This window comes from Agelaius tricolor, unplaced genomic scaffold (assembly GCF_023055355.1).
Source record: "Agelaius tricolor isolate 1412-34295 unplaced genomic scaffold, bAgeTri1.0.p SCAF_49, whole genome shotgun sequence".
Taxonomy (NCBI): Eukaryota; Metazoa; Chordata; class Aves; order Passeriformes; family Icteridae; genus Agelaius; species Agelaius tricolor.
This window is the reverse complement of record NW_027269309.1, coordinates 2,424,399-2,438,557: the sequence shown is the minus strand read 5'-3', so window position 1 is coordinate 2,438,557 and position 14,159 is coordinate 2,424,399. Positions and strand designations below refer to the sequence as shown.

Here is a 14,159-nt window from a genome sequence, read left to right as displayed (position 1 = left end):
CAGCTCTGCAAGAAATAAAAGCTTGATGCTCTCAGTGAAGTTACATTTTACAGCCAAGCTCAACACCAATGAGAAGGAAGAGAGACCCTCTTCTCACTTGCTGTCCGTGGTCAGACTCCTTACTCAGGTAGCTCCATCCAGTCACCAGGCAGCAAATAAACAATTTGCTGCAGCCATAGTGAGCAGAATACCTTTTTATAGGATACTTTCTCTGCAAAACTGGTGCAAAGCATGACCAGGAGTGGGACTCTCTCTCACTTTGAGTAAGAATAAGCTGTCTGATCAACTCAAGGAAAACACTGTGTGGAAATTCTACCTCTGCTCTATACACAAGCTGCCATGCTCCAGCATTGCTCTGCTTGTTAAACTCCAGAAATTGATCTGATTTACCTAAGAAATCCTGCACACAAAAACCCAGAAGTAATCAGCCTCCTCTATATTTTACCAAAATGAGTAAATAATTAACTAAATAGTAGACAATACTTCAAAAAAGAATGAAGTCAAAACAAACTGTGCATTAATTTTCTTTCCTTTTTTATTTTCCTTTTAAAAACTGCTGCACTCTGTAAGTCATCAGTATTTATAAGCTTCAATTCAAAGATCTCCTCCTCAAACCACTTTTGTCCCTACAAATCGCATCATTTTGCTAACTGAGAGTTAGGTGACTAAATCCCTGTATTGGTCTTAAAATAAAATTGAGCAGAACACCTAAATTTCCACCTTTTCTTCTTTAACAAAATTACTGAAATATCAGTTCGCTTGAGACAATTATATAAGTGATTGGTATTCATATACAGAATATTCCAAAACCAAAATAATACCTTAAAACCTAAACCTGGCAGTTGAGTTTCTAGTTTGACATTGTGGACTTCAACATGCAATTGTATCTCCAACTTACTCCACTGTAAATAACACAAAACACAGCAAGCCTTTGCTCACAAATGGATTACTGGCTTAGCTTAATGTCTGCAAACACAGAGATTCCTGACCAAAAGGCACAAAATGAAATTACTAGAGAAGTATGCAAGATATTTTTTTAAAAAATCAATACCTTTTTGTCCAAGTTTTGGGCTTCAATTTCCAGGTACACAACCCTGGTATCCTTAATCTCCTCTGCTGAAATCCCTGCCATGGAAATTTAGGGGGGGAAAAAATGTAAACAAGAAATCACAGAGTTTTGCTTATATTTTGTCCATAAAAGAAACTGTAATTTCTTTTCAATATCTCTCTCCTGTACATATGTAGCACTTGAATATATACTGACAAGAAACCAGAAAAGCCACTTTATCCCAGACAACATATTGAGAGAGTTTTTTCAAACAAAAACCTTATCTACCGTAATAGTGCCCTTTCCTGCTGGCTTTTCCTGCTTCAATTCCAGCAGTTGGGTGAACACTGAGCTGGACACAACCTAAGGTTAGAAGACAGATAATAAAAATATCATGTTAGACAAAAAGGAAAGAATACTCTTGAAGTGCCTCCTAAGTTAAGCAATTAATTGCAAAATACATGTATTTCTAACCTTTGCTTTGTGATCGACATAATGATTTTTCTAACCACATTCAATGGTAACACAAACGAACATGTTTAACAGTGTTTTCAAATTTGAGTATGCTTTAGCCTTTGACAAAGCACATTTTCACTTCATTTTTCATAATAAAGCCAACTCTCGCTGCTATTTTGTACATCATTTAACACGTCTACACGTACCTGATCCAGTGCACACTCAATCCCTCCCAGGTAGTCATCATCATTTAAATCAAAGGACTTGTATCAATATCATACACGCTGAATTTTAGCTTCTGTACTTTGTCAAAGTAGTAGTCCACAACCAGTTTCTTGCAGAATTCAGGGTCTTGGCAGTTCTTGACCTCTTCCGTGTGATCTAGCTGCAAAACAACACAGGAGCAAAGCTGTTGACAATGAGTAACAAGCCCATATTCTCCCACACAGCTTTTTACCTGCACCAGGCGGACACAGGCACCAGCAAGGCTACACACCCTGCACCATGCCTCATGCTCAGTGACACACTGGGCTGACCGATGGCTCACCGAGAAAGGAAATAGTATTGAAAAACGCTATTGTATGGGAAAATTCTGGAAACTAGGGGGAAAAAACTGCTGAAACGATGTATTCTGGAGCTTGTGCTCTACGGCAAGTCACATCGTTACAGGCAAATGAGCCTCCTGATACAACTCTGAGCAAACAAGTCAGCAATTAAAGAAAACACTGAAGGTTTGAGTGTGGGCAGTGTGACTGCTCACCAATCGTAAATCTGAATTAAGTATTTCACACACCTGCCAGGAAAACCTACGGGATGGAAAAGGGGAGAGTCAGCGTTTGTACAGCCACCGGCAGCGCGCGGGCCGCTCTTACCTCAGCCCACCGGCCATCGCCCGCGTCCTGCGGCAGGACGCAGAGGGAGTCCGACCTGGAGCTCAGGTCCCGTCGAGGAGGCTCCGCCAGGCCACGGCCAGCTCCACCCGGGACACGCACGCAGCCATCTGCGGGCAGAGCACAGGGTCAGACGGCCCGGCCCGGCCCCCGCGTGGCCCCGATGCGGCGGATCGAGGCACGCGCGGGCGGGGCGGGGCCGCGGCTACCGGCGCTCCGCAGCCCCTCCCGCCCCGGGCCAGGCGGGTGCGGAGGAGCGCGGTACCTCCGCGCAGCCGGGCACCAACTGCGGCCCGCCTCGCCCCTCGGCTCTTGAGTTCACCTATTTCTACCGGCCTCTCCCCGCTGCTCCCGCTCTCCCCGCAGGAGCCCTTCTCTTTGCCTCGGTGCGTGCTGCTGCCTCAGGTTTCTACAAAGGGCCGGGCCTGTTGTCCCCTCCCCGGGACCGCCGCTCACAGCCCTGCACAGGGACCGGGACCTCCGTCCCGCCAGCGCCGCAGCCACCGCCCCGCGCCGAAGAGTCGCCCCACGCGGTGAAAGCACTGCCAAAGCTCCCCCTGCTCACCCACGGGAGCCACAGAGCCCCCGTGCTTTGCCGTGTTGGCTTCCAAAACACCGCAACATCATCCCGCAAACAGGGGATAACTAAATTTTATTAGACATTAAACTGCAGACGTTTCTGTTTGAGGAACAGCTATAATTCTCAAAACTGAATTAGAAAATAAGCCTTCAAGCACCAAAACATTTCAGAGACTGTCAGAGACTGGACAGTTTGAGGACTAGAGCTTTAAATGGGATTATTTCATAGAGAAGCTTCTTCTAAGTCTGGAAAATAAGGAAATACTTGCTTTGGCTTTTTAGTACCCAAGTACCCCATGGCTTCCTCATACTTGCAGGGTGAATATATTTAACTCAAAGAGATGAGCTTTTATTGTATAACATTTAATCCCTTGGACATCCCTGTCAGCAATCTACCCTGGACAAATGTTAACGAAGTCACTTAACACGCCAGTGCATGGTGCTCCGTGATATTGACAGGACAAAACCAGCACTCAGTAAAATTCAGCAAAGCTTTAGGCAAAGACAATCATAGTGCAGCATTAAACTAAGGTCATCATCATCACTTGGTTTAACACCAGAATAATATTTTTTAAAAATTGTTTGAAGTGGTCTGGTGGTCAGCTGTGAAAACTAGTGGCAGAAGCCATCCATTTTCTCAGTTGCCTTCAACCCCAAGATTCACAAAGAAATCACTGACTTTAATAAATACATTTCTTGTAAAATTGCAAGTCACAGGTATCAAGTTTATTCTTTACTGACACATATTGTCCTACCAGACCAGCTTTCATCTCCCAGACCCACACAGGTGCAAACAGACAACAACAAAACTTTGTTTGACACCCACTATTTGACAACAAGATTAGGACATCCAGTCTGGGCTCCTTTGCCAACATTTTGCCTCTGAGAGGCAGAGGGTTCTGTACTAGCCAAGAGGTACCTTTCCTCCCCACTAGAGCTCAAAGCATCAGGAGTTAAGAAGTTGACTTCAAAGAAACAGCTCCCCATAATCTTTAGCATCCCCAGTCAGCAGTGGCTCCTTTCTGGGAGGAAACTGCTACTGCAGATCTTAAGCTGCATACAGAACAAGCCCACATATATTTATTCCATGTTACAAAGACACCAAAAAGGAAGAGTTTGAGATAGCAACTGTTAAACACAATGAAGCCAGGAGGTGAAGGGACACAAGTCCTCAAACCCAATCACCTCTTTCTCAAACCCAATCACCTCTTATCTGCTACCTGAATCTCTTCTCCAGATCAGCAGCAATGAAATTATGAAAATACTCCACTGTTTCAAAGATTTGACTTCCAGTACCCTAATACCCAGAAGGCTATCTCATCTGATTGTTTTAGATTTAGTAATGGCATAGGATTTCCCTTGAAATACAGCCCAGATGTTCTGCTGAAGCACTGGGGACATACACAAACTACAAGGGATCCTTTCCCACTATATCCTCTTGCTCCATCAGGAGATCACAGGACACTCACTGATGCACATAACCACCAAGACACAACAAAGCAGGCCAGCTGTTTGGAGTAGCTGAGCAGGAACTGTCCTAACCGGCCGTATACCCTTCCTCACCAACTTGGGAGATAACAAGAAAACAGGTTTAACAACTACAGACTGAATCCTTATGAAAAGAGGGAGAGCTCCTTAACAGATTCAGATGTTTTTAAAAAATTAACATGAAGACACCAGTTTGAACCTCAGCCAGCAATTATTTATAGATTACTGCCTATGGATGTCCTCAAAGAGCCCACACAACCTTCTTTTCACCTTGTGGCTACCCAAACACACTGTATGGTGTTCTACAGTATCAGTCCATCCCTTGAATAGCAGCAGAAGAAAATCCTGGTTATAGACATCCCAGCAGCAAGAGCAATGAGTAGTTGGTCTGCTAAAACACAGCATCTATTTCAGCCAAGCCTGAAGACCTGCTTAGTCTGCAGGTAAGCAACTTTGCTCAGTTACCCTGCTCATGCAGTTAACTGAGCAGCACAAATCTTGGAAATCTGCCTGCATTTGAAAAGCTTAGAAAGATTAAAAGCTTAACATATTTTCATCCCCAGACACACATATATAAAACCAAAACAAAACCAAAAACCAAAAAAACTGAATGGGAAGAAAAAATAGTGAAGTTCCTCACCAATTAGAAAACCTACCTCCAACTTGATTTTTTTTACAGGATTTCATTATGATAATATTGACTTAATTTTTTTCTTTTCCTCCATAAAGTAAGATTTCTAGACTTGACTTTCATTTCTCATAGTAAACTATAGTGATTGCATCTCTCTTTCTATAAAAAAGTGAATAGTTTATGTGAAATTTATCAGCTGACTTTCCTCTCCACTTCTTTCCCTAGAGTCCCAGTTATCTTCCTATAAGAGAAGTGACAATTCCAAAAGTTTTCAAATACGCCACACCTAACACAACCCCCCACCCTGTTCCTCCTTAAGCTGGAGCCTATGATGCTTTCTCCACTTCCACACAATGCTGCAACATCATCTTGGCACGTCATTACTCCAAGCTGCCACGCTGGCACATGCCAGCTCACTGCCAGGGACAGGCACTGCAGCACCACTAAGTGCTGACACTGTCAGAGCAGTAACACTTCACCACTTACCAGTGCTGTGAATAGACACATGAGCAGAGAACAATCTTCTAGTGGTTACTAAGCTCAAACAGTGTACAAAGGCTCTGATCTCAGGCTAAACATAACAGTTTGCTGCAATTACACTGAAAGGACTTGAGGTTTTATTATTTTTATTAACAGCCGTCCTTTTTTTGCTCAGCATGCATTCAAGAACACCAACTGTATTCAGCTTGCAGACTGGAATCAACATTTCAAAACCACATTTCACGTTGTTTCACTGAATTTTCATAGAGCATACTTATTGTATTCATTCATACACAAAAAATAAACTTAGTTTTTAGACTTACAACAGTATTTATAATGACAGAATATTATTTATATTTGTTGCAACACAAATTTTTCCAACAGTTTCAGAAATTCTAAAATGCACTGTTTTCCTATTTTTCCCCTCACAACCACCCTTGATAATTAATATTGATGTCTACTACTTGAATCTTCTGGTTTACAGAAGACAGCAGATATTTCCAAAGGAAAACTAGCAGCTAGAGCAAACTACTTTCCACAAAGTTATCACATTTAATTTACAAAGAATTTATTATACCTTGATCCTGATCAGCTTGCAACAATAACAGTTTAACAACCTCCAACTGCCATCAGTTCATTAAAGTACAGCATGGTCTGGAAGTATCAAAACTAATATAGCCACAGAAATTCAGATTACCAGGTGAAAATTAACTCCAAAAGCAGTAATAAATTCAAACTCTCTTTAAAATACAGAAAACTGACCTACTGGGTACATCCCATCATAGTAGTTTCTAACGAAAAGGCACCATAAGCAAGCCACCATGTAAGTGCTGTTGCTTGAAAGAGCTTGTAAAATACAGCTGAGGTTGTGCTACACCCTCATGATCGATGATTATACGGACAATAGCCACAAACATCTGATCCACTGCTCCCACAACCTGGGGATCTTACTGGTGAGAGGTATCACCTGTGAAGTTTCATCTTGAGTCAAATTCTGTACACTCCTTCAAGGGAAGAGTTCCAAACATACAGCTTCAGATCCATCAGCAACCTCTATTTTTTGCTCTTATTTAGAATTGCACATGATATAACACCACATTTTGAAGAAAAAAAATACATCACCCATGTTATCCCTACCAACACTACTTATCCACAGAAATCTGCAAGATCCCAAGCATATATTTCAGCGAAGTCTTTCACTGCCCAACTGGATGCCATTCCCACTTGTTTAAGTAAAACACAGAATGGCTCCACACTAGGCACACTTTAAGAAGTGCTCAGACAACCAAACTGAGGTCCAGTTTAAAAAGTCAAAATCATTTTTACTATGCATACCAGCTTTTACCTGTAAAGATGATCATAAACTCCAATAGCTGTACAATACATACGAAAAGATAAATCTCAACTTTTCAATAGAATTTTTCTACACTGAAATGAAGTACAGCAGTAATGAATACAGTCCTAATCAAACCAAGATGAAAAATAAAAAGTTGCTTTCTAGGAAAATTACATAGGACATCTATGCTACACACTCAGAAGAATAAGCAACTACCTGCTACTTTCTGGAGTTTCATATAGGTATTTCAGAACTTCCAATTTTTTCACATTTCTGCAGAAAAAGCAACCTCCTTCCACACAAAAAAGAACAATTCCAACGTAAAGAAAATCAACACATTTACAAGTCTATAAGATTAAATTTATTATTCCTCTAGTGATTGAGCTTAACCAAAGCTTAAAGCAAGTCAGTTGTAAGAGAAGAAAGAACTGTACACTTATGGTTGAAGAAAACTCCAAACCAAGTGTGATTGAAGGCTTTAACTGTCCCAGTTCAGAACTTTGGAGGGTCTTGCATTTCCCCAAAATGCCACATATGGGTGCCTGAAACATAAATAAACTCTTTACTTACCCCTCCTATACGAGTGCCACCATTTAGCCAACTAAGGATCAAGTGCTGGACACTAAGGTGAGAATTATTGAATTACATTGTTTTATATACTTCCATCCCTCAGTAAGCCTTAAGGCCAGAGGCTACTCTTCAGGCTGGGAGGATGAGGTGAAGACAGCGAGCACTGGGCAAGAGGGGCACTGTGATCACCCCAGCATGGCAAGTCACAGCAGCCACAGTCACCCAGAGAAGAAGAAAAAAATCTAATAACTTCATGGCATCAAATACCATCAGCAGTATTTTTAGCAGTGGCAGGAGGTGCTATCTTCTTGAGAGAAAATGGTAGTACTATCACTGAATACAAGTCTCGTGGGTCAGCCTGGTTTCGTTGCTCTGCATAAAATGAAATATAAGCAAGGATTCAGCCCAAGAAAATCCACAGGATTTTTGTATTTAAACACACTAATAAATTCACATTAAATACTGTACAAAATACCCAACCAGCTCTATTGCAGTGTACACCAACTTTTACACATTAATTTAGGACCTTGTTTAACTCAAGCTTCTAGTTTTAATGCATATGGTCCAGAACAACTGATTTCCAAAAAATTTACTCTGTACTGGATTGGCCATAACTCCTGCCTTACATTCTGCTTACAAACCCAGCACAACTGTCAGCAATCACGCCTGCAAGATGTCCCTACTGCAATTTTCATCATCTTAGCCTTCTGCTATCCAACATCTCAAGAAATTAACCCAACACATGTAACACAGCATCTCCATTAATTAATCTTGCACTTATCAAAAACCCTCTCCCCCTTGTCTATTGCTTAGTTTAATCCCACATCTTCGGTTATCAGCCAACTTTTTTCAAAACTCCTTCTCTCTTTTTCTGCTGTGATCCCAAAATATGCAGACCAGCAGAAGCAATGCTTTCTCTTATTATTAGTTCAATTTTGAGAGGGCAGCTTGTTACATTTTGGGTTTTGATATTACAACACTGATCCTAGCGCTGAGGTCAGGATCACTTGCTGAATGCTATCAGAATAAAAGTTATCATTTGATCCTTCTTTCCTGAACACCAAAAGGCTCTAAAAGAAATCATATAGCTAGTTTTGTAAAGATGCACTAAAATGCATCTTTATTTTAAACTGAGAGTAAGGGAATCTAATGAGAAGGATCACAGTCCACAAATTATTAGTCAATACAGGCCTTTTCCAGCACTTCAGCTCTTTCATGGGCCACAGAACCTCATTCCACGTCTGGAGATGTTCTGCAGAAAATATAAATGGCTGCAATTTTTTCTATAATTTCATTACTTGTGGCGGTTTGCAACAGGGATGCAAATGTGTTAAGATCACCATTGCTACAGGCAAGGAATAAATCATATTCTCCACACTGTGTTCCAAGCTGTCACCATACATACAAGGGGTTAATTAACTGCTGTTTACAAATTTGACACGTAACCTGAAACAAAAGGCATCTCTTGTAATAAAAGAATGGTGAATACCATGAAGAACAACTTTCTAAACAAACCGCTGTCAACTTGATTCAGTCCTGGTAAAGAGTGCCCATGGTTCATCAGCCAGCCTTAATTCCCGGGATCAGAGCTCCCAGGGAGGACAGACACAATTCCTGCAGGGTCAGGTGGAGGCTGTGCTGACCCCCAGCACAGCCTCTGAGCTCAGAACTGGACTGCAGGCCTCATCAAACACTTTATTAACCACTGCAGACCTATGGGCCCACTAAACATGCAGGAAGGTACAACCTGGCTCTATCCACTGAGCTGTCTCCACATGAACACTGAAGCTCCAGTATTACCCTGAAAATGGGGGGTTGGGGGGGCGGTGTGTCCAAAGTCAGCCAATGGGTACAAGCTCTAACAACCTAACCTCCAAGAAGCTCCCAGAAACTGACTGAGGAGGTAAAGCTCCCATTTATAACAAAAATAACAAGCTTAGAACACTGGGGGAAAAAAAAAAGCTGAAACCAAGCCAAACAATCACAATTGGCATGGTAATTTTGGTAATTTCCAGGAAAAAATGAAAACAGGAACTTCAATCAGTTCATCTTTACTGCAGCTTCCCCCCTACCCAAGAGACAAGTCCCAGCTCTGGGGAAAAAAGTACCTTCTACAAATTCACCTTTCCACCTGTACAACACTCACTGTTAACTTGTAAACCACCAATATGCCCCTTAATCACAACCAATAAACTCAAAGAAATGATCATGCATGCCTTCACTATAGATATATTCTCCACTTTTCTGAGAAATAAGCAACTGATAGGTCAAAACTGAAACTATTTAAAATATTCATTTGGAACATATTAAATTACAAAAGGTTTCAAATTAACACCTGGACTTAAGCAAAACGTATTACTAAACCAAATTCTTCATAGAAAGAAAACATTTCAAAGTTCTTCATAGGATTTAATAGCAGAATAGCAAAACCCATTTCCTTGAAAAAGTAACTTAACACAGGCTAGAGCTTTGGAGTCAGCCACTGGACTTACACTACAATAGTAACTGCAATCCTAAAAGTGTTCACTGATTCCTCCCACCAAGTAAGATATTTTTCCCATTCCTTTCATATTTAGTCATCTGCTTTTTCCTTCTCCTCACCATGACTCTCAAGTATTTATTACTGAAACCTGAAGAACAACTTAATTGAAAAACAGACTTAACATCTCAACCACACAGACTTTTGCAACAACCCCAAACACATATTTTACATTGCCAATCATCTTTGCCTTTCTCCAGTAAGGTCTTGTTCTTTCCCTTAAACTCCAGCTATTTCTACTTCAGGCCTAAACATTCTGTCCCATTCCCCAGGTAAATCCAGTTGTCTATCACTCAGTCTTCCATTTTTCCATCCAAACTCCTTACACTGAGATCAAAGACTTCACCATATTCCTCTTCTTTGGCTCTTCAACTACACTGCAGCTTCACCAGCAAGTACCTCCACACACCAATTCTTACTTACATGCACCCATGATTTTTAAAGTGATTCCTCAGCATTCATTCTGCTTTCCCCTTCACAACCTCTACCCTTCCCAAACTCTGGAAATCTGAACTATAGTACCATTGTCCTGTAGTTATATTACATTGATATAATTTTACCCATACCTCCAAAACTAAGCATGGTGACTTCAAGGCAGAAATTCAGTAATCCATCTATCTAGACTAGTCCATACTGTGTTAACAGCATGAGTTCAAAGTAAGACTTTAAATACAAATATGCCATGAATACATTTTACTGATCTTTGCTATTGTATCAAATTCACATAAGAATTTTGGTGGCTACATTGTATCAACAGCCATTTAATAAATGACAAGCTTGTCATACCTGCTTCTTTTCACTGCACTTGTTGAATAATCGCCAGAAAAGACTTAAATACTACAGAGGAATTCTTTATGCTATTCCCAGTCAACCTGAAGTTATTATGGCACAGTGACAACTCTTGCCTAAAAAATTAGTAAGGACATAAAGCAGAACCTTTCATTTTCTCACACTTTAAAAACATTACCCCTTCAGATTATATAAGTCAGGCTTTCTTCTTTATAGACTTTAATACTGAATCTAGCTCATGAAATATGATTCAGAAAAAATCCCAAACCTTAGTATTAATTCTGGAGTACTCCCAGGAAATTGATTTCTTTGACTTATTCATTGCAAGTTCTGCCTAATTGCCAATACTCTTTCAGTTCTTTCTGCTTTTGAGTATATGCTCCCTTTTAAGAGAGATTCACACTCATTCTATTTTCTGTCACTAATGATTACCACCTACAACATGAACATCTTAACTTCTCCATTCTAATCTGTTACAAAATAATGATATTTCAAAACAAACAAACAAAAAAAATAAAATACCACCACCACAAAAGCCTGATATTAAGGAAGTAGGATAAAGGGAAGGATACGGCAAGAGATTTTAAAAGTTGTTTTTTCTCTTGCCCATTCAGACTAGCAATAGAACAAGTTAAAGGCCACAAACACAAAACAAACCTCATGTTCCCTTTCTGTTCCAGATCCAACTTCTCCTGCCAGTGTGCCTTCACAAAAGCACAAACCCATTACAACTGTGGGTTCAATGATGACACAACCTTCCTGCATTAAGGGAGAAGAGACTACACAAATGCAGGCAGACACCTATTTCCTCAATGCTCTTCCATGTCTGCAGTCCACAGTACACACACTGTAATAGTTTCTAATCTATACCCTGAAGAAATCTGTCGTCATTAGGTTTGAATTTGCTACAAAGGTGTTCCACACCCTTGAGAAAGCACATCTCTGCAAGCCAAGCACCTGAAAACCCCTACAACTCCCACCAGGGACCTTCTTTCTTTCCTCAAAAAGAAATGAAAAGTTTCAATAAACTTGTAAGAAACATGACTGAACTGAAGCAGACCAAATTCTCCAAGCAACCTCTCTGATGAAAAATCTAGAGTAAATTTAACAGCTACAAAATAATGAAATTATATTCCCTCTAAGCAGAGAGACTTGGAGTTATCACCATTAGGTGGAACCTGCAAACTTAGATTACAAACTGCAGAGCACTACTTGTCTCAACCAGGCAGCAGTCAGGACAAACATCAGACTGAATTCAGCACCAGAGTCATTTGTCCATCACAGATTCAGAGCTTTTATGTGAACCTAATGCAGTAGCAGGGGGATTTGAGAAGCACAAAAATATTAAAACAGTATCTGTGAGCTGCCCAAAGAAATTCAAAAAGCAGGTTCTTCCTACCTAAATTACTTCTTCAAATCTAAACAAGACAGAGAAGAAGGTTTTTCTACATCACCACACCATGGCTGGCACAGAACACAGTTACAGGGATTCCTCTCACCTTTCACAATAACAAAATTAAGTGATCCTGTGGTTATATATTCATTCCAGTCACTGCACTGAAATAGCTGGTATTTCATATAGATACATTACCTGCAGATTCATTAGGATTCATAGTACATTCACTTATTGTTTAGTTTAAAACTAAGCATTTTAGGTTTCAGAAAATTTACTGTCGCTTCTGCTTGAAGCTGTTTTGACAGACCTAGCTAATGACAAGATTTGATACAAAAAGTAACACAAGCTATCACGCAGAAGGAAAAGACTACAAAGTCTTCTGTTCCTGGAGACATGAAAGTAGCCAAATACTGCCTACTCATTCAAAGAAGTAGCACAATGCAGTGCTTGCGCTGCAAGGAAGAAGCGCCATTTGGGTTATTGGCTTAACAAAACTACAGTGTCAGTTACCCAAAGTTCGGGCTAAGTGTTTGGATGACAAAAAAAGGCCTTCAAAAAATTCAGGGCATTTGTGCAGTAGGTCATGGTGTTGTGCATGTAATTTTCCACATATACCTGGAAGGCTTTTTGAAGAGATGCATCCAGAATAAATATACATGATGACTTAAGTGATAACAACTACCAGTTGTCTTAAAAAAAAAACTTTAAAAAGACTTACCATCAAAAATACTCTGATTTACAATCTAAGAAAACGTAAGACTCTGCAGAGCTCAAGTTTAACTGTTTAACAGCAACTCATTTAGATCAATTACCTATCTCATCCATTCTATCATAACAGCTGAATTTACATTTCAGATCAGTTTAAGAATGTAAGTATTTAGTCACTGATTTATTGTGCTCCTTTTCACACAAACTCAGTGCTGAAGTTTCTGAACCCATGTCCATTCTTCATTAGATCAGTGCAACACTTGTTGTTTTCACTATAGCTAAAGCATGATGGTTTGGCCTCAACCTTTCAATTTCCCCCCTACTGCCTCATCTCTGATGATAAAATTGAAGTCCCCTTAAAGTGAGGATGAAAACTTTCTGCCACTTGCATACTGGTTACTGAGAGACAAATTAGCTATACCACCACCACTCTGGACACATACCTCCCAAGAGCACTCAAGTCAGTATTTGAAGGGATCTCTAAGTGCTATTAAAAACACTCTCATGTATTCACGTAAGACTGGACCTGCAACACAGAAAACTGGCTCTGCAACAATGGAATCTAGTGGGGGAACTCTAGACAGATGAATTTGTGGTATTTAATAACTTTGCCTCCCCTCCTTAAAGAACAGGATTTCCCATACATTCAGTCAGTGAACTGCCAGTGTCTAATGTTACTTTTAATGAGCCTCTTCACTTTTATAGCTGGCTGCACTAGTGTTGCTCAAACACACATGGTTTATAAATTCTGCCCTTGTATTAGAAACATTTGCCCAATAATGAAAAAGTACTGGCAACCATCATTTTCACTTCAGAGCTCAGCTTCCTGATCAAACAAGCAAGGACTTTCCACAACCCATATCCATCCTCCCATCAAAACAAGTAGCAGTGCTTTGACTATACTGCTGAAAACAAAGAAGTTTCATAAAAAGCTCATTGACAAGCACATTCTGGCAAATGCCACCACAGCAAGGTCACTAAACAAATGGGTGCTACACAGAGGCTTCAAATTTTAATGAGAGAGATCCTGTGAATTTCATCATAAAAGGCACTCAACCAAAATTATCTAAAAGGAATTCTTGAAGTAGTCTAGGTTCTGACTATATCACTGTTTTCCTCCCCAAATTTGCTTAAGTGACTAGAAAGCATTTCTAAGCTTTCTACTGTCACATAGAGCAGTGCTACATCCACATATTCACATTCAATGGAAAACAGTCGACACTAAACCATTTGTTCCAAACTCTGAAAT

The 14,159-nt window shown here is 40.3% G+C and overlaps 1 protein-coding gene across 5 annotated transcripts in view; it reads right to left on the bottom strand.

Moving 5' to 3' along the window:
* Positions 1-1,330: 1,330 nt before the first annotated feature.
* RBM12 (RNA binding motif protein 12) overlaps positions 1,331-14,159 on the bottom strand; it is a 28,433-nt gene continuing 15,604 nt past the window's right edge. For all 5 annotated transcript variants that reach the window (XR_011683937.1, XR_011683938.1, XR_011683939.1 and 2 more), the window contains 3 exons: positions 2,377-2,504; positions 1,711-1,889; positions 1,331-1,411 (listed from right to left, as the gene is read on the bottom strand). Coding sequence is in view for 2 of the 5 variants with exons in the window: in XM_071455442.1 (XP_071311543.1) it covers positions 1,755-1,889; positions 2,377-2,504 (263 nt within the window). In the remaining 3 variants the exon portion in view is untranslated. The remainder of the gene's footprint in view (positions 1,412-1,710; positions 1,890-2,376; positions 2,505-14,159) is intronic.